Below are 25,068 nucleotides of genomic sequence, written 5' to 3'. Positions count from 1 at the left end.
GTTCCCCGCTGTCGGCTTTATAATTTATCTTAGGTACCGCGTGTATCCTCGTGCTAATTTGCACTCGTATTGGAATCGGATGCCAGATAAGAGTTATTGCCAAATTATTCGAGCGTGGGGGCGGGAGGGGGGGGGGGGGGCGTTCGAGTCACGGCAATTAAAAGCGGGCTTCTACGATTCAACACGCGATAATCGCACTAAATGCTGGAAAAGATTAAAGTTTTCCACGGTCCAAAAAAGAAAGCCTCACACAAACCCAGGAGGCATTCATTTGTTCCTCGTTTATGTCACATTTGAACAATCTTTCCATTTTTACCGCGCCTTTGATTCACTACAAAGAGATTACACTGGAAAATATCATACATCAAGGATATGGCGTGGTAAGAAAGTTAAAAAAAAGTCACCTTAAAAACCCAAACAGAAACTCAATTAACAAGAACAAACAAGTGTTGATACAGATTATTAAAAAAAAAAAACGCTCACATGCACAAATATCAATTTCAGTGCCTTGTTGAAAATATTTCAATGATGTTGACGATTGGTTGGATATCAAGAATGTCAAGTCTTTGCTCTACTGGTGGCCTCTCCAGTTTTCAATGCACTCCAGCACCCTTAAGTGGTTTTCCACTCCTTCTTGGAGTATGGCGTCATTGGCACCTCAAAGAGTATTTGAGCGTCTCTTCGCCACGGCCAGTTTGACTCTATTGTGGGAGCTTGAGTTCTGCTAAGTGGTTGTGGAAATGCGTTTCAACGTTTGGCCCCGTGTACCTGCGTGGGGCGATACGGGCCTACGCGCCGGCCGCAGCCTTTGTTCCGACGGAATTACTCGCTAATCCAACATGCCAGCGCAGACGGTTCAACCCGAGCTCGCTCGCTGTCACCCATTGTGTTGTTTTTGTGTCAGCGGGCCGCTGTGCCTGTTCTACTTTCATCATGGAGGCTCTTGTGTATTTTTTTTTTTTTTTTTTTGCCGTCGTATGTTGATGTGTTCCTGCCACCTTCCTCTGTCCTTTCTCCTTTGCAAACTTTGCACCAAAGCAATTTGTTAGCTGTCCAACCCTTCAGCAAAGAAACACCCAAAATAGATCTATCGACCGATCACCTCGCCTTTGACACCTTTTGCTGTGGTAAACCTCCAGTTGTTAACAAGCAGCAATTCCAACACAGCAATATGACATCACGCTGCCCCTCCAAGCACACAACCATAGCAGGCGATTCTTTTTCTGTCCGCCGTGTGAGTCACAAGCCCTTCACTCGCCCTGTGTCCTTCTCTCGCTCTCTCTCTCTCTCGCTTCCCTTCCTTCCTGCCTGTCTCGTCTTCCTCTTCTGTGATGTTCCTCATCCCTCCCTCCCTCACTCTCGCCGTCCCACCGTTGCTCGTCCCTCCCTCTTCGCTCGCTCTCTCTCTCTCGCTCGCTCTGTCAACGGTTTCGCGTTCACTCGCAGCGGAGGCGTCTGCTGCGAGCGAGCGTCCGCTTTGCGCCTGTTGCTTCTGACGAGACCTCGGCATGTGGACTTACTCTGGCTGAGGACAAACACGGGGGCATACCAATCCGAGGATCTTATCTTATCTTTAAAAGAGGAAAAGGGTTGCAGGGTATCTTTCTGTGTCTTTCTTGTGACCTCTCCTCTCTATGGTCTTTTGGCTTGGTGGCTGCAGCTGGGCTTGTGTGCAACATCCCCGTAAGTCGGTTTGCTCCGTACGTGGACCTTTTCATCGTTTTGATTGTATGTTTGCAAATTCATTTGGATTTTTTTTTTTTCAATATATGTACATATGGAATGTTCTCTACTCCTGTTTCCACTCTCATGGTGTTGCTTTTAGACAAGTGGTTCTCACACTGGGGTCTCCGGACCCCTGGGGGTACCCGAGCTTTAGCTTAGGGGCCACAAAATGATTTTCATTAAATTGTCACGTCATTTATAAAAAGTGCAGACCTTCATGTATGGACCCACGCCGGTACAACAAGCAAATAAAAATGGCCAGTAAAATTTTATGATTCTGACATGCCCGCATTAAAGGGGACGTTAAACACAAAATCGTCATCACAAAAATATGTTGTTTTTGCCCCCGCTTGTTTAAACACGGCATTCTGATTCATTTTGTATTTGTGGAATATGAGTTAAGCAGCTAAATTCGTCTGTTTTTCATCCATCTCAGACGGCGGCCATTTTGCCACTTGCTGTTGACATCACAACCAATCAGGGCTCAGCTTCAGATAACTGCTTGTGAAAATCTTTGCGCATGACTGTATTATACTGCCCCCTTGGGGCCAAGTCATGCACACCAGAAGGAGGCACACCTGGTTAACAGTTGTCTTCTTTCTTCTCCACTGCAACATTAGTTTATTCTTAATTAGCACTGTCCAAAGCATTACCCGTTAGCCTGTATGTGCATTTTCAACCACATTTCTAACGACTTAATGAGGCCAAGCCAGTGAAGGAAGGGGCGCTTTATTAGTGCAGACAACGCCGCTGACACTTCCTGGTATGAATGTGCTCATAATTCATAAATAAGAATCACACGCTGCCTCTGATGTTGTTTCAAGTCACGCGCTAGCAAAAGGGAAAAGGGATGATGGACGGATAGTTTGGGCGTGTAGTGAGTGGAATCAATACATCTCCAGTTAGACCATTAACTGCTGTCAAGTGTGAGAACTTGGGCTTAGTTCGAATCGAAACTTGTCGTTTTCCGTCATTTTTATATTTCGGTCCAGAATGACTTTCACTCGAGGCACGAGGTTATTTTATTTTATATTTTCATGTGGGTGGGATGAATTAGTAGTTGACGTAACGGCTAATTCATTGTTTGGCTCGATGCCAGTTAGTTGGTCAGTCAGTCAGTTAGTTAGTCTTACATTAGCAGCCGTAGCGCTTCAAATGTGTTTATGTGTCCTTCAAACGGAACCAGTTGTGTTCTATTGGTCACAGGTGCAAAGATAGATCAGGAGCAGAGCTCGGGAGCATCATAATCAATCCTCCTTGATCCCGCACCGGAGCGCCATTTGTCTTCCTCTGCGCTTTCTTTGGTTTCTCCTCTCAGCCTCTATCTTCCTCATTTCCGGGCCCGTCTGGCCGTTTTGATCTCCCACCTGTGAGGGACAGTCTCTGGAGCTTCATTACTTTTAAAGCATTCACGGTGAACGGCCATAAAAAGATGCCACCGAATGGATTTCCAAGATGGACTTGTAAGTAATGGCTACGCTGGGCTGTAATGTTCCAGTGTAATGGCCTAGTGGGGCTGTGCTGGGGCCACGTCGGGGCTGGCACCAGGAAGAGAGACACTCCCAAAAGGCCTGTTTGGAATCACCATGCAGCGCCCGTCATGATGTTTTTGTTAGTCGTGTTTTTCATAAATACCCCACAGAGTGAGCTAGCCATTTAATTCGCTATTTGACTCAGTGGATACACATTAAAAGTTATTTTGTTTGTCACATAGTGGCTAGTTGGTACAATTGCTAGCTATTAAATTTGGTCACCGACTCGTTTTTCTTTTTTTTTTTTTTTCTTTTTTTTTACTCAGTTGCCCAGTTGAGGAATTGCTAATTAGTAAGTTAGCTAGCTATTTACTTTGCTAGGTGGCTCAGTGTTTTTGTAAGCTATTTATTTAATAATCAATTAGTTGAGTGGCCATTTTGATGTGTTGCCAGTTCTGATTTATTTATAGCGGGTTAACTACTTATTAGTTTAGCAGTTAATTTGTTCGTTTAGTTTGCCCTGTGACTCTATGAAGAACTCATTTAATGACTAGTTAGTTGGCTTAGTCAGTGGCTAACTGGATAATTAGCTACCTATTTGCCTGGTTTGATATTTAGATAATTTGCTAGCAAGTAAAATTTATATGGGTAATCAATAGCTTTGATGAAAAACCTCAAACAATCTTGTTTTATTTTTCTCACAGTTGTTGACTGACCTTTTTCTTCCATCTATCTATTTACGTGTGGCCAATTTTTCAGCCTTAAGCGTATGTGTGTTGAAAGGAAGCCGGAAAAAAAAAGCTCAAGGAGGAAATGATTGAAAGAAAAGGTCAGCAGGCAGGACAAGTTTTTTTTAATATTTTTTATCTGATGCACATTTGCTGAGCACAAGAGAGACACGGAGAGCATTATGTTTCAGGAAGCCAGCCAGAATCAAGAGTTAAAAGCGCACAGTAACCACAAATGAAGGTGGTGTCGTGCTACTGTTAGCAATGTCTGAGCAATTTAATAGAAACCTTGCTTACAATCAAAAGTTGTCTTAATAAACTACATCTGCTTCACAGTTAGATGCTAAAAGGCTCATTTGTTCCTTAGCTAGCTTGTTGTTAATACGTTATGAATAATTCTTATTTTCAGGGTGAAGGTCCACCATGCCCAGCATCCAGCCGCTTCAAGATTTAATGACTCCCTGTTGCCGAGGACAGAATGCTGCCAAGACAAGAGTCACTTAATTGGCAATTGTCTTTTTAATTGGCAGGGGAAGTGTGTTAATTAATTGGGCAAAACTCAATAGCGGCTTATTTGTAATGACTGTTAAATTTCACAATTGTACGTATTTGAAAAGGTTTTGTTGAATAGAAGCCAGTTTATGGCTCACCAAATATGTCAGGACTTGCTGCCATGTTTTAATTAGATTCTTTTGTATTCACCTTTGCGTCTGTTGTTAATTACTGCTCAGCGTCCTTGGCACGATTAGGCCAAGGCTTTTTTATATGGTCGAGTGTTTTGTTTTTCAACTTCCTCTAAATATGTCTCAGCCCACTTAGTTATTGATGGGCTGGTGCCTCATGCTTCTTTTCTTGACCCACTTGTGAGGCGTCTGCATCACGCTTGCGGCAAAATTGTTTGTGTCCGGGCAAGTCGGAACACTGCGGAGAAAATTAATGATCAGATGTGACTTATGCGTTTTGTTGCCCGTCTCGTTCATACAGGGCCGTTTCCTCGGCAGTGCCACGTTTTCGGTGGGCGATCTGCTTCGGGCCAAAGATGAACGGCTGTCCTTGAGTCTCAGGTAGGCAACATCTTTGTCACTTTTATTTAAGCGGAAAACGTGTTGGCACTTTCCACTTTGCCGTGACTGGCCCTGTGACTTATAACATCGACCGAATTCGCTGAATCATCACGTTCGATCATCCGAGACTCGTGGCTAAAAGCTTCATCGAAAATTGGGAAGTTGACAAAGGTTACTATGGCAACTGTTAAGACGACGCAACTCCAGCTAAGAGCAGTTGTGTGCTTGAGTATGCACAATTCCTGGTAGCTTTTTTTTTTTTCTTTTTTTTTTTAAAGCAGGCGCGCTCCCTGGCGAAATGTGGATGTTTTTACATTTATCTGTCATCTGATAAGATTTCGTTCCCATTTGTATTGTCGGACCACGTGCAGTGGGGAAAATACGCCTCCTTTGGTAATTTTCTCTCTTTTGTTCCGCTTTTCATTTTTTGTCTAGGATAGTGGGAACATGGGATATAATTGTATCCGTCGCACAAATGACTCTATAAAGAGCCCGGCCCCAATTTGCATATTACCATCGAAAGTGTGGCAAAGTACTCCGATAAAATTGCACAGATGGCTTTTGTTTTAATAGCTTAAAAAATATATATATATAATATTGTATTAAATATAATTTAAATATAACTAAATATAAATATTATATTTGTATCTAATATATTTAACGATGACCCTTTTGAAAAGATGCGACTTTTTCCTTTGATGAGTCATCGCCGGCTATTTGACCCACGGATGAGCACGTGTGAGTCACGGTTCACGTTGGCTCAGCTGGCCGCGCCGAGGACTCGCTTTGAGACGGTGCTCTAAATGCAAAGTTACGTTGAGGTGATAGCGCCGCTCAGCAAAGGCACTGAAGGGCGGCTTGATTGAATCCTTTCAGCGGGACCATTTGGACCGGCGCTGCTTCATAAGTTCAAGTTTTCCCCTGGTGTGGAAGTATATGTAGGAAGAAAATTGCTTTTTGTGTGTTGACACTTAAAGTCTATGTACATAGTTCATTCTTAGCTTACGTCACAATCTCAAATCATCAAATCGAAAACGTTAAGACCAACAACACTGTGAAAATGAAAGTGAAGGTGACTTTTCCCGGACAATCTTATCGGCGTCCCCTCGTTTTTATTAAATGCATAGTTACGTCGTACTTGACATTGCGGAAACCGAAAATAAACTCACTGGCATCGTGACATCGGCAGGTAAAGTCCAAGATCTCCCCTTGCGGATGTTGTTGTGACGTAGGCAATTGCACCCCTGATTTAGACCCTCAAGCGCATCGGTGTCAAACTCGAGGCTCGGGGGCAAGATACGGCCCGCCACATCATTTTATGTGGCCAACCTTGTGTCATGACTAAGATTACAAATTGTCAGTTAGAAAAAAAATAGACATTGCTTGGGACAAATATGAGTTTTCGACATGCTTCACTCCCAGCGCGAAGACGACTCCAATATGGCAAAGCGCGCTCAATAATGCATGTTGTCTTTGCACACGGGAGGGAAATGACGTCTTTGGCCTCTCTGCGGTGATCGCGTCTAAATGGTCGGAGCTCAGCTCGTGTCCAAAATTGTGTGCATCAAATAGACATTAGCGTCCGTTTTGAGCAAATGAGTCCCAGGGCGCAGACTCGCCCTCTCGTCTGAAGCTGCGTTCCTTCAGGAGGATGATCGTTTCCCCTTTTGTGGATGGTGTTTTTTTTTTTTTTTTTCTTCTCACAGCCCTGTCCGCATATTCATGGGAGCTCAGGGGAGTTTCACACCGAGATTCACCAGCATTTGGCATGTATTATCCTAGTGTGTGTGTGTGTGTGTGTGTGTGTGTGTGTGTGTGTGTGTGTGTGTGTGTGTGTGTGTGTGTGTGTGTGTGTGTGTGTGTGTGTGTGTGTGTGTGCGCGCGTGCGCGTGTGTTTGTGTGTTTGTGTGTTTGGAAACCCGCAGGGGAAAGGCAAAGATAGCCCACAGTGATGGCGGAGCAGACGTGAATAAGATACAGAATTTACATTTATTGCTATTTTAATGGGAGTTGGTATGTGTGTATTTATTTTATATATATATTTTATATATTATATATGTATCATGTGAATTTTGACTGGCTGCCCATAATGTGCGGCAGGCAGGCAGGCAGGCCGTTGGCACGCGTTCAATGTGGCACGGTTTCTTATGGTTTTCCCACAATTATGAAAGTCAAAACCGTCGTAGCCCCTCGGTCCCTCGCATCGAGAATTGCACTCGGCTCTCCGTGACCCACTTGCGCAGTTTAACATTTGATTTGGATGTGAATTTTAATACCGTTCAAGTGTGTGTGTGTGTGTGTGCGTGTGCGTGTGTCACAGCGAGGCCACATTATCACAGACCACTGCGTCTGCCGCCTTTCGCCACGGTTCATTCATCTCCTCCCCGTCGGGTCCGAAACATCTCGTCCAAAGTTGAACCTGCTATTGCGGCGCCATAACTCCCGTTCATCCTCACTCGGCACAGAATCCGCCGTGGCTGATCATGCGTAAGCCGCAGCTAAAAGCCTAAAGATGTACCACCGTCTGATCCAGCGTTAGAGTACTCGTGCTTATCGTTCTTTGGGGCGGGGGAGTTAATCCCAAACTCAAGTCAAATCATTCACACTGTGGATGAAAAACAGCGCCCCCCCCCCCCCTCCACTCCTCTCACAAAGACTCCAATATTATTATTGCCAATAAATTTTGAGTTTGTGCACCCCCAAACTTGATTCCCTCCCCAAGACCATCCAATTAACCTACACAATGGATTTAAAATGATTTCATATTTTAAGATGTTCACCTCTTTCAACATTTTGACAGAAATGGCGCACCCGCTCAGTCTTTAAAAAAAATAATTGATTGGTTATAAATATACGTAACCCCAATAAAGGCACTGTGAGTTTGCCACACAGTCAATGGTAACCCAGCAGTGCTGTTTACTTTTGTATTCTGCGTTTATGATTGTCTCACAACACTCTCGCCTTTTATTCAATCACAAAGACCTGCGCACATAGTCGGAAAACCAAAGCAGTCTCGTTAATTAAACGATCCGAATCCCCCCTCCCCGCCCGCCCCTCCACCCCGTCCTTCCCTCACGGGGGTCGTGCTCATTCACACTTTTTAATTGTATATTTAAAGAGCCGCTCGCTTTTACGTTACATGAATAGCAATGACAGTCAAAGTAGAGAAAAGTCAAAGGGGGATAAATATTGGCTGTAGGAGTCATAATTGCAGGGAGGATCTTTGACCTGTTGAGAGAAGGACGGCTGATTTTTTTTCAAAAGTGCGGTTTCGAGCCCAAGTGCTGTAAACACACACACACACACACACACACACACACACACACACACACACACACACACACACACACACACACACACACACACACACACACAAATACATTCAAAAAGTGCATACTAATTGTGGCAGCGTTAAAGCTGTTAACTGATATTATACGATTGTCAGTCTCTTGAAATATTTTTCGTTCATTATAAGTTTTGGCATCTTTTAGCTAGGCGAGCCAAGTAAAGCCAATTTCAGAATGTTCGTCGTTAGTGCACCCTCCAGTGGACAAAATGTACAACAGACAGTTATTTCTTTGACTTAAACTGACCGTACGTGTTGAACCGCCGAAGAGGCCAGTCGCAGCCCGCGATCCTTATGTTTGACACGACGCGATAATCCCCGAGCACAAAACTTTGAACTTTAAACAGTCAGGCAGGATCTAAAGGTAAACAAATAAAAGAACACCAACTACGGTGCAATTTGTTGTCATGATTCCGCTGTCATCCCTTGACGATGGCACCATTTTGCTCCATTTCTAAAATGTTTTCATTTGTCCCCGTCGCAGCAAGTCAAGCTGGAGGAGGAACTTAATGAATGATTGACTCGTCCAAATGGATCCCACAATATCCCCAGCACCTGCTTTAATAAGGATGTTGGCTTTGAAAGCTCTTCATCACGGCGCCCCGTTCCATTCGGCCCAATCCTAATCACTCATAGCCGGGTAATTAATGTACCTTGTCGGGGTAATTTTTCCTATTCTTCCCCTTCGGATGTCACCTAAGTGCAGCTCTGGCCGAGTTAGTTATTTTCATATGCTGCCGGTGAGCTCCGGTGCCGGAGGGATCTGACAGATTATGCCGAAGAACAGTGTGAGGATGAAGCAATTTAGCATTGAAGGAGAAAGAGCCGGGAAGTGCCGAGGCCATATGTGCATTTATTCCGAGCCAACCGAGTACCACTTTTTTTTCTCCGTGATGTATGTTGTGTGATTCCATTACCACGTGGCGCTTTTGTGCGCATATGCTAGCTAGCTCGTGGGCATGGTTACAAATTGACGACAAAAAAAAAAACTAAAGTGGTTGACGGACTGCTAAAATGTTGCAATATGCATGCCAGGCCAGTAGGTGGCTATAACCGCTTATGGTGGAAAACTGTCAAATGGTTTATATTTTGAAACATTAAGAACTAAATATAGTATTGGGTGTCTAAATTTGCTAGACCATGGGCATGGCTACAAATTTACACCAAAAAAAAAGTGGTTGACAAGATTCCAAAATGTTGCAATATGCATGCCAGGCCAGTAGGTGGCGATACTGCTTTTGGTGGAAAATTGTCAAACGGTTAATATTTTGAAACATTTAGAACCAAATGTAGTATCGGTGTCAAAAAAGCTTAGTCTCTGTTCTTTTTACATTCAGTCCAGGGTGTCTGGAATCTGGGCATGGTTCACTGCAATTCTCGGACAATCAAGTCATTCTGCAGCAAAATGTGCCGCTTAGCGTCGGAGATTTCGCTCGCTACTGCAGGTCACGGCTCTTTAGTTCAATAAAAAACAAGCCCAGGAGATGTCCAATGTAATAAAACTGTCTCGTATGCCTTTTACCGATATTATTTCTCATCTCTGCAATTTCTTTTGTCTTTTTATCATTGCTGCAATGTCATTAGTTTTTTTTTTATTAGCTTTTGAGCCTTAAACTCAATATTGTAGCTCCACGCTGATGAATTTGAACAGAGCATATACAAAGAGAAATTCTGATCAGAAGTCAAGGGCAACCTTACAAACAGATATTATGCCACCTCGGTTATTACAGCAAAATGTCTGTCGTGTACACAAACAACCAACCGGTGTTTTGTAACAAAACTGCGGCACTGACGCTGATTATCTTCAACTCGGGCTAAGATTTTAAATGACAAAACATTTGTTTGAAGGTCTGCACTCTCCCCGTCGCTCTTGTTGTAATTACGGAACAAACGGCAAGATGCAGCAGCAGGGATCGCACAATGCGGCCAATTAAATTAACCGCTTGAAAGAAGACGACACCGCAGCGGGGACAATAAACGTATATTTTGGAGTCAAATATGTCTCATTAGCTCTTTGAAACACGACAAGGACATTAGACATCTCCGGGACTGGTACACATACAGTCATAAGAAATGAGATTCGACCAAATATTTTGCTTTTAATTTGGTAATTATTATTATTTTTTTTGTCACGATGACGCTCGAGAGAGCCGATTGGAGTGTCCCATTTCCGCAGGTACTTGTGATAATGTATATCCTCCATTTAGAGTGTGTTTGTGCTGCAAGCGTGCGTTGAGTAAACACTTGTGCGACTGAAAGGATTTTGCAATCGGGTAAAAAGCGGTTCGGAGAAAGCGGGCGACGCCTTCCCAAGTATTGGGACAACCTCCGTAGCAGTCGCTCTCCTTTTCTTTTCATACGCTGAGCTGATCACATAAGACGTCATTACTACTCCGATGTACTTCTTAATGAGAAGTCGTTATTTACATTACTGAAATCATGTCCGTGTGTCACTGAGGGAATAAACGAGAGTATTTATGTACGCAAGTGAGTCTTGTATGAATTGTGACAAGCCTGCACGTTGGCAAAGGTGCATCAATGGATTCTGATCCAATTTCTTTTTATTGATTGATTGATTTTTTTTTTTAAATTTCTATTTTGAATTGGCTTTGGGGGGAGCTCTGCAAACCACTGAGAGCTATTCTAACGTTTGTTATGGTGTCTTAATTGCAGAATGCCGCATATTAATAGGCGCGCTGTGACTCATGGTATCGTAATGACTCAGTTTGGGGTCTTATTGGGTAATGCTTTGACTTCCCTCATTTCCATTTGCCGCAGCTGTCGCCGAGGTCTGGGTAGCCGCGTTTGGGTCGTTGGTTAAAAAGAAAGAAGAAAAAAAAAAAGCTTCGTCATTATTCATTCATATGCACATGTTCCCATTTTGGCAATATATTCTTGTGCTTTGTAATTTGGTTTGGTATAAATTGTAGCGTCAGAGAATCGCCTGCGGCTATTTGTTTTAGCCACGTATACAAATGCAATTGCATGGATGTGACCAATACGCTTAATGAGTTAGTTTAGAATTTTGCGACAAAATGTGGCGTAAATTGTCCCTTTGGGAAATGTTGCTTTTTTTTGGCAAGGCAAAAACAGTTCTTCCATTGTTATCACCGCGTACACAACACTATTTGCATAAAGTCTCTGTTCCCATACCAGGTTATATTTTTCCCGTAAGACATCCAGAAGGAGCCTTTGCGGAATGCTGATGAGCCGTCTTGTCTATAGTGATAACAGCCAAGCCGTTAAGAGAGGAAGCTCCGCACCCCGCCGTCTGTAACCCGATTTTCAAAAGGCGCATGCAGCTACGACCGACCTTTCTTATCGTGTTCCCGCAAGTGACAGAGAGACGAGGTCCCCCTCGGGGAGACTCGGTCGGAGACTGGCCGGCTTTCTTATCTGATGTTTGGGCCACGCCGCATCATAGCGCGGTACTTTACGATGTTGCAATTACCTCCACCGAGTGGCGACATCGCAAGGTGAGAGGTGAAGTTTTTATCTCTTGTCGGTTGGTCGCTTTGGTAGTTACTGTATTCTCTTTAAAAAAAAAAAAAATGGCCCAAGCTTGTAAAAAATACCAGATGGTAAGTTATTTACAAAGTATTTACATACTTTGGAATTTTCTCCATGAATTTGGGAATTTTGTTACGGGAAATGTCAACTAAGACTTTTTGCCTGTTTCATATTCCACATTAATCAGAAGACTGTGTTTCGGCGAAATAACATGCTAGCATCACACGATAGTAAACAAAAATGTGTCCTAACTTAACACAAAGCTGCATTCAAAAGTTTTCAGGGTTAGGTAAATGTTCACCACGGCATTATTTATATTATGACGGTGACTCGACTATATTTTTGTTTCATCAGTCTTGCTGTCAAGCCAGACAAAAGGCCGTTTTGGTATTTAAGCTGACTGTTGTGATTTGGATGCCTCATGCTTGGCGTGATTGTTCACGCTCTTTGTGATTTCTCACCTTAACAGCTTGGTCGAAGCCGTCTTTATTTCTCCCCGTTCACCGTCCCCGTGGATAATGGGACCAACTGAGTGTGTTAGCACAAAAATCCGCAATATGTTAAGGTGTGCGCGCGCATATTATTTCCACCAATTCTCAAATGCTTCTCGTTCACTTACTTGACCTTCAACGACGCACAGAATCACTTTATCTGGCCACCAAAGTCAACACGTGCCCGCTCGTTCAAACACACCCAAAAAAAAATCTCCTTCGAGCATACACAAACCCACTCGGCAAGCAGACTGCTACGTTAGCTTTGTGCGCTAGCCGTCACGTTCGCAGTCACTCAACCGATGTTGACCGCTGACCCCCTCCTCCAGTCACTCCTCTCTAATACTCACTCTTCCAAAAGTGTCTCACTTTAGGTGAATCAATAGTCTATTTGTAAGTATGGCAGAGCCGTTGTTCCTCGATTAATGGGATTAGCCGTGTTTGAGCGTATGCTAATGAGCGAGCAACTCAATAAAAAAAAAAAAGAGCAGCGACTCGCCGACGTCGTCGCAATCTTATCCCGTCCCTCCCGTGCACAATAAAAGCCGAAGCACAACAACAAGCCGAACGCGGGCGGACGCTTGTAAAGCACCAGCACATATTAAAACCCTTTATCAAGATGCTCGGCCCTTGGAAACGCTAGTCGATAAAAAGTCATTTGCTCCGAATGTTGTCTCGCTTCTTTTTTATGAAGTCGAAACACGCGGTGGCGGTACTTGTTTTTGGGGAAACAAGCTCAACTATGGACGCGACGTCGCAGGTGTGATGAATGAGTCTTTTGTGTGCACTCCTGGAAGACATTTCCCCGACAGATCCCCGGGTACTCCAAATAAAATTGCCTCTGATGTTGACAAAAAATATAAATATTTGCTACAGGCACCAAATTGTTTTGGATGGTGACATAAAATAAAAACACATACATTAAGACCCACTGACGGGTAAATCGTCTTTGATGTTTTGGTGGAAATGCGTATATATTAGGTTAGTTGGACATTACACGGCTTTTGAAGTGTACTCAAACAAAAGATTCCTGGCATCTCGGAGGCCATTACTTTTCAGGAAATAAAACATCTCTGCCGTGGACGTAGCATACATTTCCTTTTTTGCTCAAAGCACGAGACGACTCGATGACAACGAATCAACTTTGATGTCTTCGGATTGTGTCAGATTTGCGTCGACGCGGCGGCTAAATGGCTTTCATCGGCACGGCGTCTCATTTTGACTCCACTTCATATTTGCCAGCAGTCATACTCGACCCTTAACGCGCTTCCACTTGCCAGTTAGCTCGTTAGCGACCGTGTCGGGTGTTTGCGCTGCTTGTTTCTTTTTTTTTTTTAGAGCAATTACAGCACCAAATGTTGTTTTTTAATGTTAATAAATAATTAGGAGACCTCTGTGGCTTATCAACGGCAACGTTTACTCTCCCCGCTCACTCCAGTTAAAAACTACTCATCCCTCCGAATGTGGCACACGTCCCATTTTCACGTGTCGCTAGCTCGGTTTAACCCCGCGTAGCCTTTAAGTGTTGAAGATGTGAGGCAGTGAAGGTCGCCGGCCATCATCTCATTGGATTGTCATTGATCGGCACTTAGCTCCAAGTGCCGGCCCCCGGGCGAGACTGTAATTGTGGCGGTAACATCGGGAAACATCGCACGTTTTATTCGCCAGAGCACCCCCCCCCCCCCCCCCGAAACCGCTTTCTGTCTTGGATCGACTCCAAACGTCTCGATGGATCATACTCTGATTTTATTGGACTAATTGAGATCAGCTGAGAATGGAGAGAGCTGATTGGTTGGTACAAGGCGAGCGGGTCTGAAACACACAAAGAAATGAAAATGAAACTAAGATAACCCCTGTTATCCAACGTGTTGATCTGACCCCTTGTAGACTCAATCAGGCTTTTTTATTTTATTTTTTTGAAGCAAAGCGCTTCATCACCGCTGAGTCATACGTCTCCGGTCATCCTTGCTGGAGCGAAAGCTGGCCTGCCGCATTACGCCGCGTCTCGCATCTGTCCTCAGTAGAAAGCCGTCCGTCCCTCGCTATATTTAGCCCACGCGAGCAGCGTTATATGGGTCAAGAATGGAAGCGTTACACCCCTTCGGTGTTAGCCTGCACTGCTCCAACGTTCCCGTCTGTGCCGCATCCCCGGCAAGCTGTTTATTCCCCGACACTCCCTTTCCTCGGGCGTCATTTGTCGTCAGGGACTTTTTCAACGTTATCCTCGGATAACCTATCGCAGGTTGTGAGCAGCTGATGTTGTTTTGATCTTCATATCCGCGTGGCGTCCTTTCGTGCGCTTGGCCTGAAAGCCGCAGCATCCGTCTGTGATTTACCGTTCATCACGTTCAGGGTCACGGGAAATGATAAAGCCTCGAGGACATTTATTTATTTATTTCTTTTTTTGTCAGCTTGTGTGAAGCAGTGGTACACAAAGTTACAATGCAAAGGGTTACGTTAGCTTGTTACGTTACATTTTGCTGAATTATGTCGAGTTACATGACAATATATTAAGGTTCGTTATGTTACCCCGAGTTATGAGGCATCCCGTTACATCACGTTGTTATTTTACCTGGCGCTGTTTTGTTTCATTTCACTTCAGCGTCTCGTTAGTTACATTGTGTTGCCGATCATGCTTCCAATTGTTTAACCTTGGCTCGTTCTAATTCCGGCTGCTTCTGACACTCTCTCCATCGCCCATTCATTTTCCCTCTTTTGTAAACGTGAAATTAAATTATTCAACATTCTGTGAGCTGCTGTCGGACAATAGACCCAAGAATCACGCTGAAACCTTCTAATCCAAGTCATAATGTCGAGGCAATGTTGAAACGCAACAAAAAGAATTTGTGATTAGAAATAAAACCGTTAATTGTTAGCGGCTACTGATGATGATTAAATAGATCAAGTCAGCCATTTTGGTTCAAATGTATGCCTTGTATTTGTGTTAAGGAATTTATCCAACGCATAGTTTGATGATCATTTCCAGAATTCAGCATGACAAAATATGAGCGATGTCGCCTTCATGGCTGCTTGTGGCTTAACGCTGTTACACTGAAGACCTTTCCCTGATAAATATTTGTCCGCCGGCGGTGCTAACGTCCTAGAGTCATCCATCTGAACAACATTGTATCTGTCGCTTTTATAAAGGTGTGTAATGAAGTGCTGTCATGAAACAGATTGTGGGCCAAATAGATGTTTAAAAAAAAAAAAAAAAAAAGTACGCCCAGGAGGGAGGAGGAGAAGTGGACATTTATTACAACCTTTACACTCGCTATATTCTACCAGGAAGGGCGTGCCACACCAGTCTGTGAGGAAATTAATGCGTCTCCACCTTTTTTTTTTTTTTTTTTTTATAGAACTTTCTTTTACAATGTCGCATTAAAACAACGCTAAATCAAATCACGTTCGCCAACTGGAACGCTTTAATTTCCTCACGTCCGAGTACCTGCCGCCTCCAGTTGTTGACTCGCTTGTTTGGCTGCGGGTCAAAAACGAGCCTACGTTGCAAGTTGCATTAGACAATTGAGGGGGAAAAAAAAGAAAGTGGGGGAGGGGTCAGCTGGAATGTGGGGAGTGTCGTCGTCCCCCCCCCCCCCCCCCCCCCTCCATATTCGCTATTATGGAATGGGACACTTCCCTCTGTGATGCGCATGACGGCGTCTGTTCAAAGTCAGGGTGACTTTTAGTGACAAGTTTTTCGAGGGCCGGGGAGATGAGGGGGGGTAAACACTGTGACAGGTGTCTGGCGAGCGACGCTGATTGGATTTATAAATTAAACGATGTGACGAGGATCCAACAGAGGCATCCGGGAGATGAAGAATAACACGAGTTTGTGTTTTGAAGCTAACCCGGCCTTGATGGGAGCATCTGAATTTGCCAAAACGTCCCTTTCCTTATCTTCTCGTCTGCTCCTGCCCCCTCGGGCGCAATCCGGTTTCCCCTCTGGCCAGCCAAAATGGATTATCTCTGAGAGCATCTCTAATTCGACTCCATCGCCATCCTTTTCTTGTCTCTCCAAGCGAGCACATTAACAATCCTCCCCGTTGCCCGTCTAACACCTGGGATCATTTTTCTTGATTCCGCAAACGTGGGACTTTACGCCGATAGCATGGATTTTCTATCAGCGACTTAATCGAACAGGAAGGGTGGGCGTCGCGCTCTGAAATGTCTCGTATCAATTTGCCGTCCGTCAGAGCGCGTCGCCCGCGGTTATTAGACGGCCATTTGGAGCGTTATATGGAGCACGCCCTACCCGGGCCCCATTAGCTTCCCTATGGAGGCATAAGCGGCATGCCAGCTCTTAGAGTCAGAGTCTTAATTAATAACGACTCAGCGCTCTTTGGCAAAGGTATCACAACACCTAGATGGAAACACAGTGGAAAGATTTTCATTCCAAATATGATTTCATTTTTATTTGATTTAAATCTTGAATTTATATTTCATTCTGTTCCCTTCAGGTCATCAAATGGTGGCTACGCAGCCGGAGCAGTGGTGGTGAGTCGACTGAAGATGGGTGAGATGGAAGAAGCGGAGCACATCACCACTGACGCGCCATCACAGAAGGTACACTTGTTGATGCTACGCGTGATGCTAACGTCACCGCAGTTAGCCCAAAATCTCGCTCCATTATTCAATTGTTTTTATTCAGCAGAAAATCCAAATACAACATTTTTCTATAGCTGCAGCCTTATTTGTTGGGTAATGTTTTTTTAAAAACAATCTAGTCAATTTGCAGTGTCATTTCCACACACAAGCAAATGTTTTAATGCATAAGAGAGCACAGGCGCCACAACGTTGACAGCGGCTTGAAAAGTTTCCGGAAGGCTGCCTTAGGAAATAGGAGCTCATAATGCCGTTCAAATCCACCAACGAGATTACAGAACCTCCAGTGCAGCCTAATGGCGATTTGCAATGTGTGTGTGCGCGCACACACTAATCTCCTACAAAGCACTCGCCTGCACTCGACAGCGACCATCACGGGAGTACCAGAACCTTTTCCTCTAATTCCCAATGGGATGCCGGCACACCAGGAATGACATCGTACGTACTCGTCCCGATTGCACATGCTCAGTAGAGGTCGCAATTTTGCCCCTCCCTCCTTCCCCTCAATGAACTTGTGTGTGTTAGGAGTTTTAAATCAAGATCTGTTTTCGGGAACTTTGCGGTTTTCTTGCAGCACCACACGGCGTGGCTTGAGTTTTTTTTTTTTTTTGTGTGCCGTGTACACGCGCATCCGCGTCTTCTATAATTGGCCGAGGGCTTCTTTCACGGCCGACTGACTTTGGGTCGTGCCCACTCGCCTGGCTGGTGAAGGGAGGTTCCCTGCCAGGCTCGGCGGCGTCACTGACAATCTGCCCATGTATCCTTGATGAATCTGTCGCCCTCCGTGTGTGTGTGTGTGTGTGTGTGTGTTGTCGTCGCTGTGGAGATGAAGGGAGGGAGATGATAAAAACTGAAACACAGCGCCAGTTAGTGTGATGTGCCACGCTGCTGGTTGTGTGTGTTGCTTTTGCAATAAAAAAGGGAGTTATGACACCAGTATGACTTTCCTGCTATTTTGAATATCTTTGCCTCGGCTGTCTCATCGCATCGAAGATTCACCACGAAAAAAAGAATGATTTCAACACGCAGACAGAAATAATGACATTTATTCAATCGCTGTTTTTTTTTTGTTTTTGTTTTTTGTAACGACTGAGAACATTTCACGCTCGGTCGGTTTGCGTATTTGACTTCATTAGCGGCGTTGCTGCACGTTGCTAAGTGCAGTGTGAAAAGGACTTTCAAGTGACAGCGCCAACGACAATAGCGAGTTGATCACAACTCCAGTCCGAGACACACGGCAATCAGCGAAGCCTTAGCGGGCGGGTTGGGTGATTGCGCAACACGGACGCTTCCGGATGCTTCTCTGTGAGGCTGGACATTGACAGCCAGGTTGATGTTTGTTGCATTTTTGTGCTCTTTTTCCAGTGTCCCTTAGTGTGCGAGTCTGCGTCCCATAGCTGCGTGGAGAGTGACCACCTCTTGACAGGACCAGGTACACGCGACCATTCGTTGTCAAAATCTTTCGACATTATCGTCTTTCAAGGAAAGGCTTACTTAAACCTCGCTCACCCTTGAACTTCCCCTCGTTGTCGCTGCACCGCAGTTTCTGTTCCTCACACCTCTTAAGAAAATGACTTCTCGAGAACCCCCCCCCCCCCTCAGGCTCGCTCTCTTCTCGCCGAGCCTTTCAAAAGTAATAAAAATGGAGGACTAAATTGCATCACGCGGCTTCCATCTGGATGAGGGAGCGGCGACTGCAACAGGCTGCGCATGTGCAGTGAATAAAAAAAAAAAAAAAAAAGTCAGATAGCGGCACCATGACAACGGCTCTTGAAGTTTTGACACAAAGGGGTTTGCGACCTTGAGGAGTCAAAAGCTCTCCTTATTTCACTTCCTCGCTGCTGATGGAGCAGCTTTGCTAAATGTCACTTCTGGCCCAAAACAGCCGTTTAATGGAATAGTAAATGATGAAACTGGATAGTTTGGCCCCCAAAGTCAATTACCTTGAAGGCCTTCCAAAAGGCCACCTCGATGCTAATTGAATTAATAGCAACATGGGTGACACTTTGATGAAGAGCAATGTTCAAAACAATAAAAAAAAAAAAAAGAATCAAAGATTTATGCGCAGACATTTTAAACATAAGCTAACTTTGTAGTGGAAAGGAAAGCCTTTGTTAAAAGTTTTTTGGATCGACGCTGTTTTTGTCACAGTAGCGCAACGTGGAATATTTTCGTCAAGGCGCGCGACACCTCCCACTTAGGGCGACCGCGCTTGTTTCGATGCCTCCAGTTGTCAACGCAACATTTCACAGCGGCCGACTTATTGACTGATTCGCTGTCTGACTGCAGCCTCGGGACGCCGAAAGCGGCGGTAAACGGCGTTTCAAGGCGCGCCGTGCTTTCCTCGCCTCCTGCTGCCGGCGAGCAGATAAGAGCATTAGCTTCCTCCGCCGCCGTCGACATTTGCACTGACGGAAAAGATGCGCCGGAATGGAAATTGGCTTAATGGGGGGAGCGAGTCGGTCAGTTTGCGCCTTGACAATGACTCGACTGTTGCGCAATAAATATGTCATTCAAATGGAGCAAGTAAGGACAACGTTTGTCTTTTTTTTTTCCGGCGACAGAAGATGAATGGCAGAGAAACGAAGCTATTGATCAACAAATTGAATTTTCTTCCTTCTCAAGTTGACTTTGAAGGATTTAGTGTGCCGCCAGTACTTTCTGTCTTTTATCTTGAGTCATGTCACTTTCTACACACGGCGCGGCTAATTGGCGGGTTTTGTCACTCGCTAGCCTGCATGGCAACCGTTGGTTGATTTTTAGCTCGTCGTCGTTCAATTAAAATGTTAATGCGGCGCTCATTGAGAGTTATTTTCAAACAGAGAGCTGCTGATTGATGATGACATAGATGATATATATATATATTTTTTTATTCAGTTTCAAATGACTGACATTTCCAGCAGCCACACATTTTCTAACAATCTTACGTGATATTTTCTTCAGCTTCGGGACACGAAATGATCCAAAATGGCGCCCAGTTTTATCTTTTAGCCGGTCGTCAAATGAATCCGCTTGCTCAGAAGAATTCATCAAAACTCACAGGTGCCCAGCGAGTCGGTTAGGAAAACAATCCAGCGATTTTATTGTCACGAGTCAAGTTGATAATGCCGCACGCTAGGCTTTGCTTAACGTACGTGTCAATCATTCTGGGGCGGTACAACTAATTAGTACTCTTGAGCCATCGGGAAACGACAGCTCACAGCGTCACTAATTGGTCGGCTTCATCGTTTGCCCATTCGTCCGTACAGTACATGTCAATCACGATATTGACTAGTTATCATGAAATGTCACTCATCTTTATCACTAATTGGCCGTCGCCGACTAGACATCGGTCAATCTGCATGCGGGACCACGAAGCAATTAAAATGGAAATGCGTGCGGGTAAGGACAATGTTTCTCTTTCGTACCACAAAAGTAGACCCGAGATGAATCACGGCTTATCTGCGGACGTGGCGGGCTATTGATCATCAAATTGAATCCGTCCTTTGACTTTGAAGGATTTAGTTGGCCACAGCAGCGCTTTTCATCTCACCGGGTCTGGTTTTGACGCTTTCTCTTCCGCAGTGTTCACCAACCCGGTATGCAAAGTGTACAGGTTCCAGACGGCGGACAGCAAGTGGATGTTGGTGCGCGAGCAAATGGAGGAGTGCACCTTGTCCTTCAGCATCCCCAAGCAGCTGCTGGCGCTCTACATGCAAGAAGACATGAGCCGGTGAGACGAGTCACGTGACCGCTTTGCTTTATGGCCGCATAATTGCATCGCAACACAAAAAAAAAGGATCGGCTTTGATTCAGCGGGATTACGATTCAATGTTTTTATTTTGGGGTTTTGAACGGGTCACATCCAGCTCACGTCACGTTAGAACATATCAAGATGAGAGGCGGAGATTAAAGTCTCAGTGTGAGGCCAGGTCAAGACCAGACGAGTCTCCTTCAGGCTTGAATTGGGTTAGTCACAACGGATCATTTCTCCATTGTCCCGTCGTCCTTGGCAACCTCACTTCATTTTTTTTTCTTTTTTTTTTTTTCTGGTCACTACCTTCTGCTCGTATCATAACAAGACGGATGAAAAATGGCAAAAAAAAAGTCATGCGGGCAGGCATTCGCTTGATAATCGTGACAGAAGAGGGCCGACTTGATTTGTATGGCGCAATCAAGGACGAATTTCGCAACAAGGACAAAAATAGTATTGCAGCATTATGGTGGCTTTTGTGTAGCCAAGTTTCTCTACAACTCACTCGAAATTAGTTTTGCTATAAATACACTTTTTATTGTCAGAAATATTAGAACAGAGTATGTAGTAATGTTTTTTAGCGAAGCATGTCGGCCATTTTTTAGGCCTAAATTGCAATTTGTCTGCCGTTTTTTAAGTTTATTACTATACATAGCAATTGGTATAAAAAAAATGAAAAAAAAACTGCCATGCAAAATTTTTAAATAGCACTTTCTGGTACCGCCTAATAGCTTTAATTCCAAGCCTTCTTACACCGACACTAATATGTACCAAAATAAACGAACGCTTCTGTTTAGTAATATTAATAAGAACCCGTTTTGAGGACTTCAATTATTTTTGTCAGCAATAATGTAATGAAATATTCTTTTGAACACAGCATGGATCATTTATGCTACATTTAGAGTTGAAAAATGAAATATTTATTCTTTCCTTATCAAAGTAACGCAGCACACTCGAGCACAGCAGGCTTTAGCAAAGCATGAGCTCCATACGTAATGTTTTTCTCGCTCGTTTGCGTACTGTGATGTGCTCTCCTTGCGTTGTCGTGTATTTCCAACGCACGCGGGTGCCGGTTAAGAGTCATTAAGAGCTGCCTCGTTAATGGTAAAAAAATTGTTGTGTATTTATAAACAAACAGCGCTAATGCGTGTCAAGAGCACTGTCGTGATGTTTGCCTTTTTTTTGTTGGTTTAGTTTCTTTGGTTGGCATAATTTCTGTGATTGATTTAATTCTAGGGCATTTTGTTTCTTTGGTTGGTTTGGTTGATGTTGGTTTGGTTTTGGTTGAATTAGTTTCTTTAGTTGGTTTGGTTTCAGTGGCTGGTTTAATATTAGTGAATGATTTTGTTTTGGTAGGGTTAGTTAAAGTTAAAGTCTAGTTGTTTTAGGCTCATTGGTTTAGCGTCTTTGTTTTTTTTTTTAGTGTTTGGTTTGTATAACTTTTTTTTTGGTTTGTATAACTTTGTTTTCTGTGGTTGCTTTAGTTTTGCTTGGTTTTGTTTTGCTTTGCTGTGTTTTGTTTTAAAAGCTTGTACAGTATTTCACTTTTCATTTTGCGCTGGATTTATTGGGCAGGCGCACAACGCCCCTACGTAATTAAAATTGAGCCAGCACGATAACAGAATGAAATAAAAGAAGCCGCACAGCAGCCGTACGCTAAATTTACGGCGCCATTACGGCCAAGTGACCTTCATCAGACATTTCAAATCATAAATAAAACCTGTTGGAGACTGTTTTAGGGCTCGCCCCAGTAGATTATCATCACAAATTTTGAGAATAATGAGAAATGAGTCACAAAAAAGCCCATTTGGTGATTGGCAAAGAAATACAGCGCTCACATCTTTCGAAAGAATAAAAATAAAAAATGATTCCGCCCAAAGTTGCTGGACATTTGAAGGCGTATCGTCATCTCCATCCAACGGCAGATTTGATTTCCAACATGCATATTATATTGTTCATCTCTTGACCCTTTTCCTCAGATCAGACAATGGCGCTCTGATTAAAAAGAGCGATAACCCGCAACGCTCTCCGTCATCCCTCGGCCTTATCACCCCCGAGCAGATGTCCCGCTTTTGATTTGATCCATCGGATCATCACGCTCACTTCCCATGTGCACTTTTAGCATAGCGCTCAATATGATATGACTATGGCTTTATTTTCAGGAAAAAAGTCACATAATGCACAGCTGGTAAGGATATGAGAAGTCGCCTCATCCAGTGGGGCCACCTGCTTGTAAAAATGATGTAAATCCAAAATTGAAATCGGGTTCCTTTTTCTGCCTCTCATTTGAAGAGCAACACGGCGCATAAAACATTTATGAGGCATAATTACAGAAAATTGGGGCGCATTGTCATGAGAGCATATTACTGTTGTACAACTTGTAGTCATGGCTGGTTTCATTCAGAGAGCCCTTATTAACGCAGTGTCGTTGCGATTTTAATGGAGGATAAATTGCTGCTCCCATTCTGCCTTTTCCATGCAACGCTTCGAAAGAGGCTCTCGTGACTCTCGTTTGCTGTTTGTTTGGTTGATTTTGGGGTGGTTTGGTTTGGGTTGGTTGAGTTTTGCTTAGTTTCATTGGTTTAGGTTGTTCTTGAGTTTTGAGTTTTTATTTGATCATTTTGTTCTGTTTAGTTTTTAGTTCGTTTTGTTTGAATTTATTTTTTGTTGAATTTCTTTGGTTTTGTTTAGTTTTCTCCTGTTTTGTTCTGTTTCGTCTAGTTACTTAGGTATTTGGTTTTTTTTGGGCTTAGTTTTGGTTGAAATCTTTATCAACTTTAGTTTTGGTTAGTGTACTTTCTTTACTTGGTGTAATATCTTTGGTTGTCTGGCTTTTGTAGTTAATTTATTTAACTGGTTGAATATGTTTAGTTTTGGTTGGTTTGTTGAATGTCTTGGGTTGGTCTAATTATTTTGGCGGCTTTAGATTTCATTGGCCTTCTTTTTATCCGTTGATTTCATTTCGTTTTGGATTTTTTGGGCTGGGTTTAGTTTCCCTCGCGAGAGCTCCCTTGGTTTATCGCTGGCTGATTATGTTTTCAGGCATGACCTTAATGCTGTATGTGATCACATTAGGGATGCCTCCACTTGCTAGGAAGATCCAATCATTACAATTTGTCAAACATAACCACTGTTAGATGACGTTTGTGTTCGACCCATTTTTTTACTCCAATCAAAATTCTGGAACTCCACTTTATTGATGAAGTACGTCAATGTGTGTTTATTGGCAGGGTGCAGGATCTGAAGGAACTGGGGGAACTTTCTCCACACTGGGACAACTTACGGAAGGAGGTGATCACTCGATACAGCGGCATCATCAGCTCCTACCAGGAGACGCTGGCTGAAATGGAAAAGATCAGCGGTGAGGAGCGTTTCCATGTTGTTGTCGTTTCCGTTGCACACTCATTTGAAAGGCAGCCCAAATGCGTGGCCCGTCCTTGGCACCGAGCGGGAAGGTCCCCTTCCTCCGATGCCTTTGTACGAGATTTGTACATGTAAATGAACTCTTATCGTGGTTTGTCCTTGGGAAATGTGTGCGCTCGCATTGACATGCAGCGGCGCTCCGCTTATACGCTCACCGAAGACCCCCGCCGAGCGTAGCAATTAACTAGTAGGGAAAATGTTCCTTTCCATCTCTGGAACTAATCACTGGTGGTAGCAGAGGTGTAGCCACTTTGATGCTGAAAACCTTCAAAGATTCTTGGTTTGCTTAGGATGAATGTCTTTGCTTGTTTGAGTTTATTTGAATGCTTTAGTTCCTGTAAAGTTTGTTTTGGGATAGTTTTGATTTTCAATGCGTTTTTTTCTTTTAGCCGACTCAGCCGAAATATTTTTCATTGTCAATTTTTTCTTTTATGTAGAAAGCAAGGAGAAAAATTCTGCCTTTTGATTTTCTAACACGCCTTTGATGATTTACACATGAGAAATTATGGAATATGATTAATGCCACGTTAGCGACACCGATAGTTAGAGGTGGCTAAATCATTTTTCGTTTCGAATATTGTCATAGCGTGGTTACATTTTGTAATTTGACCTAATGGGTTATATTTTGCGAATTAATTTCGCAAACATCTGTCTATCAGTCTATGTCTATCAGGAATTGAATAAAATAATAATGAATGATAAAATAATAATTTCTTTATAGAATATTTTGTAATATATAATAATAATATAGAATATTTTGACTCCACTCTCGTTCCCCTTATTGACTTAATAGATGGAGCAGATTTTTTTTGTTTTTTCATCCCTCTACTGATGAGCAATGTAGACTGTTATTGTGTGCCCGAGGCGGCCATGAAGGCACCCCCGGGCAAAGATGTTACGGCGGCGTTCTTCTTCTTCTCCACTTCCTCACAGAGGTCGCATGTGTGGCCCACATTTGCCCGAGGTGGGCGGCA

The 25,068-nt window shown here is 43.7% G+C and overlaps 1 protein-coding gene across 9 annotated transcripts in view; it reads left to right on the top strand.

The window, feature by feature from the left end:
* The window catches only part of inpp4b (inositol polyphosphate-4-phosphatase type II B), a 73,890-nt gene that overhangs the window by 34,599 nt on the left and 14,223 nt on the right, over positions 1 to 25,068 (top strand). For 8 of the 9 annotated variants that reach the window (XM_085911540.1, XM_085911537.1, XM_085911541.1 and 5 more), the window contains 5 exons: positions 4,910 to 4,989; positions 16,794 to 16,899; positions 18,304 to 18,370; positions 20,503 to 20,650; positions 23,902 to 24,032. In XM_085911540.1, the coding sequence (XP_085767666.1) occupies positions 4,910 to 4,989; positions 16,794 to 16,899; positions 18,304 to 18,370; positions 20,503 to 20,650; positions 23,902 to 24,032 (532 nt within the window). Of the gene's footprint in view, positions 1 to 2,543; positions 3,189 to 4,909; positions 4,990 to 16,793; positions 16,900 to 18,303; positions 18,371 to 20,502; positions 20,651 to 23,901; positions 24,033 to 25,068 lie in introns of those variants that run through there. The other variant, XM_085911544.1, reaches the window with a different exon arrangement.

Source organism: Syngnathus leptorhynchus, chromosome 5 (genome assembly GCF_054491065.1).
Source record: "Syngnathus leptorhynchus isolate UIUO chromosome 5, UIUO_Slep, whole genome shotgun sequence".
NCBI classification, from domain to species: domain Eukaryota; kingdom Metazoa; phylum Chordata; class Actinopteri; order Syngnathiformes; family Syngnathidae; genus Syngnathus; species Syngnathus leptorhynchus.
This window is presented reverse-complemented; position numbering and strand designations above follow the sequence as displayed.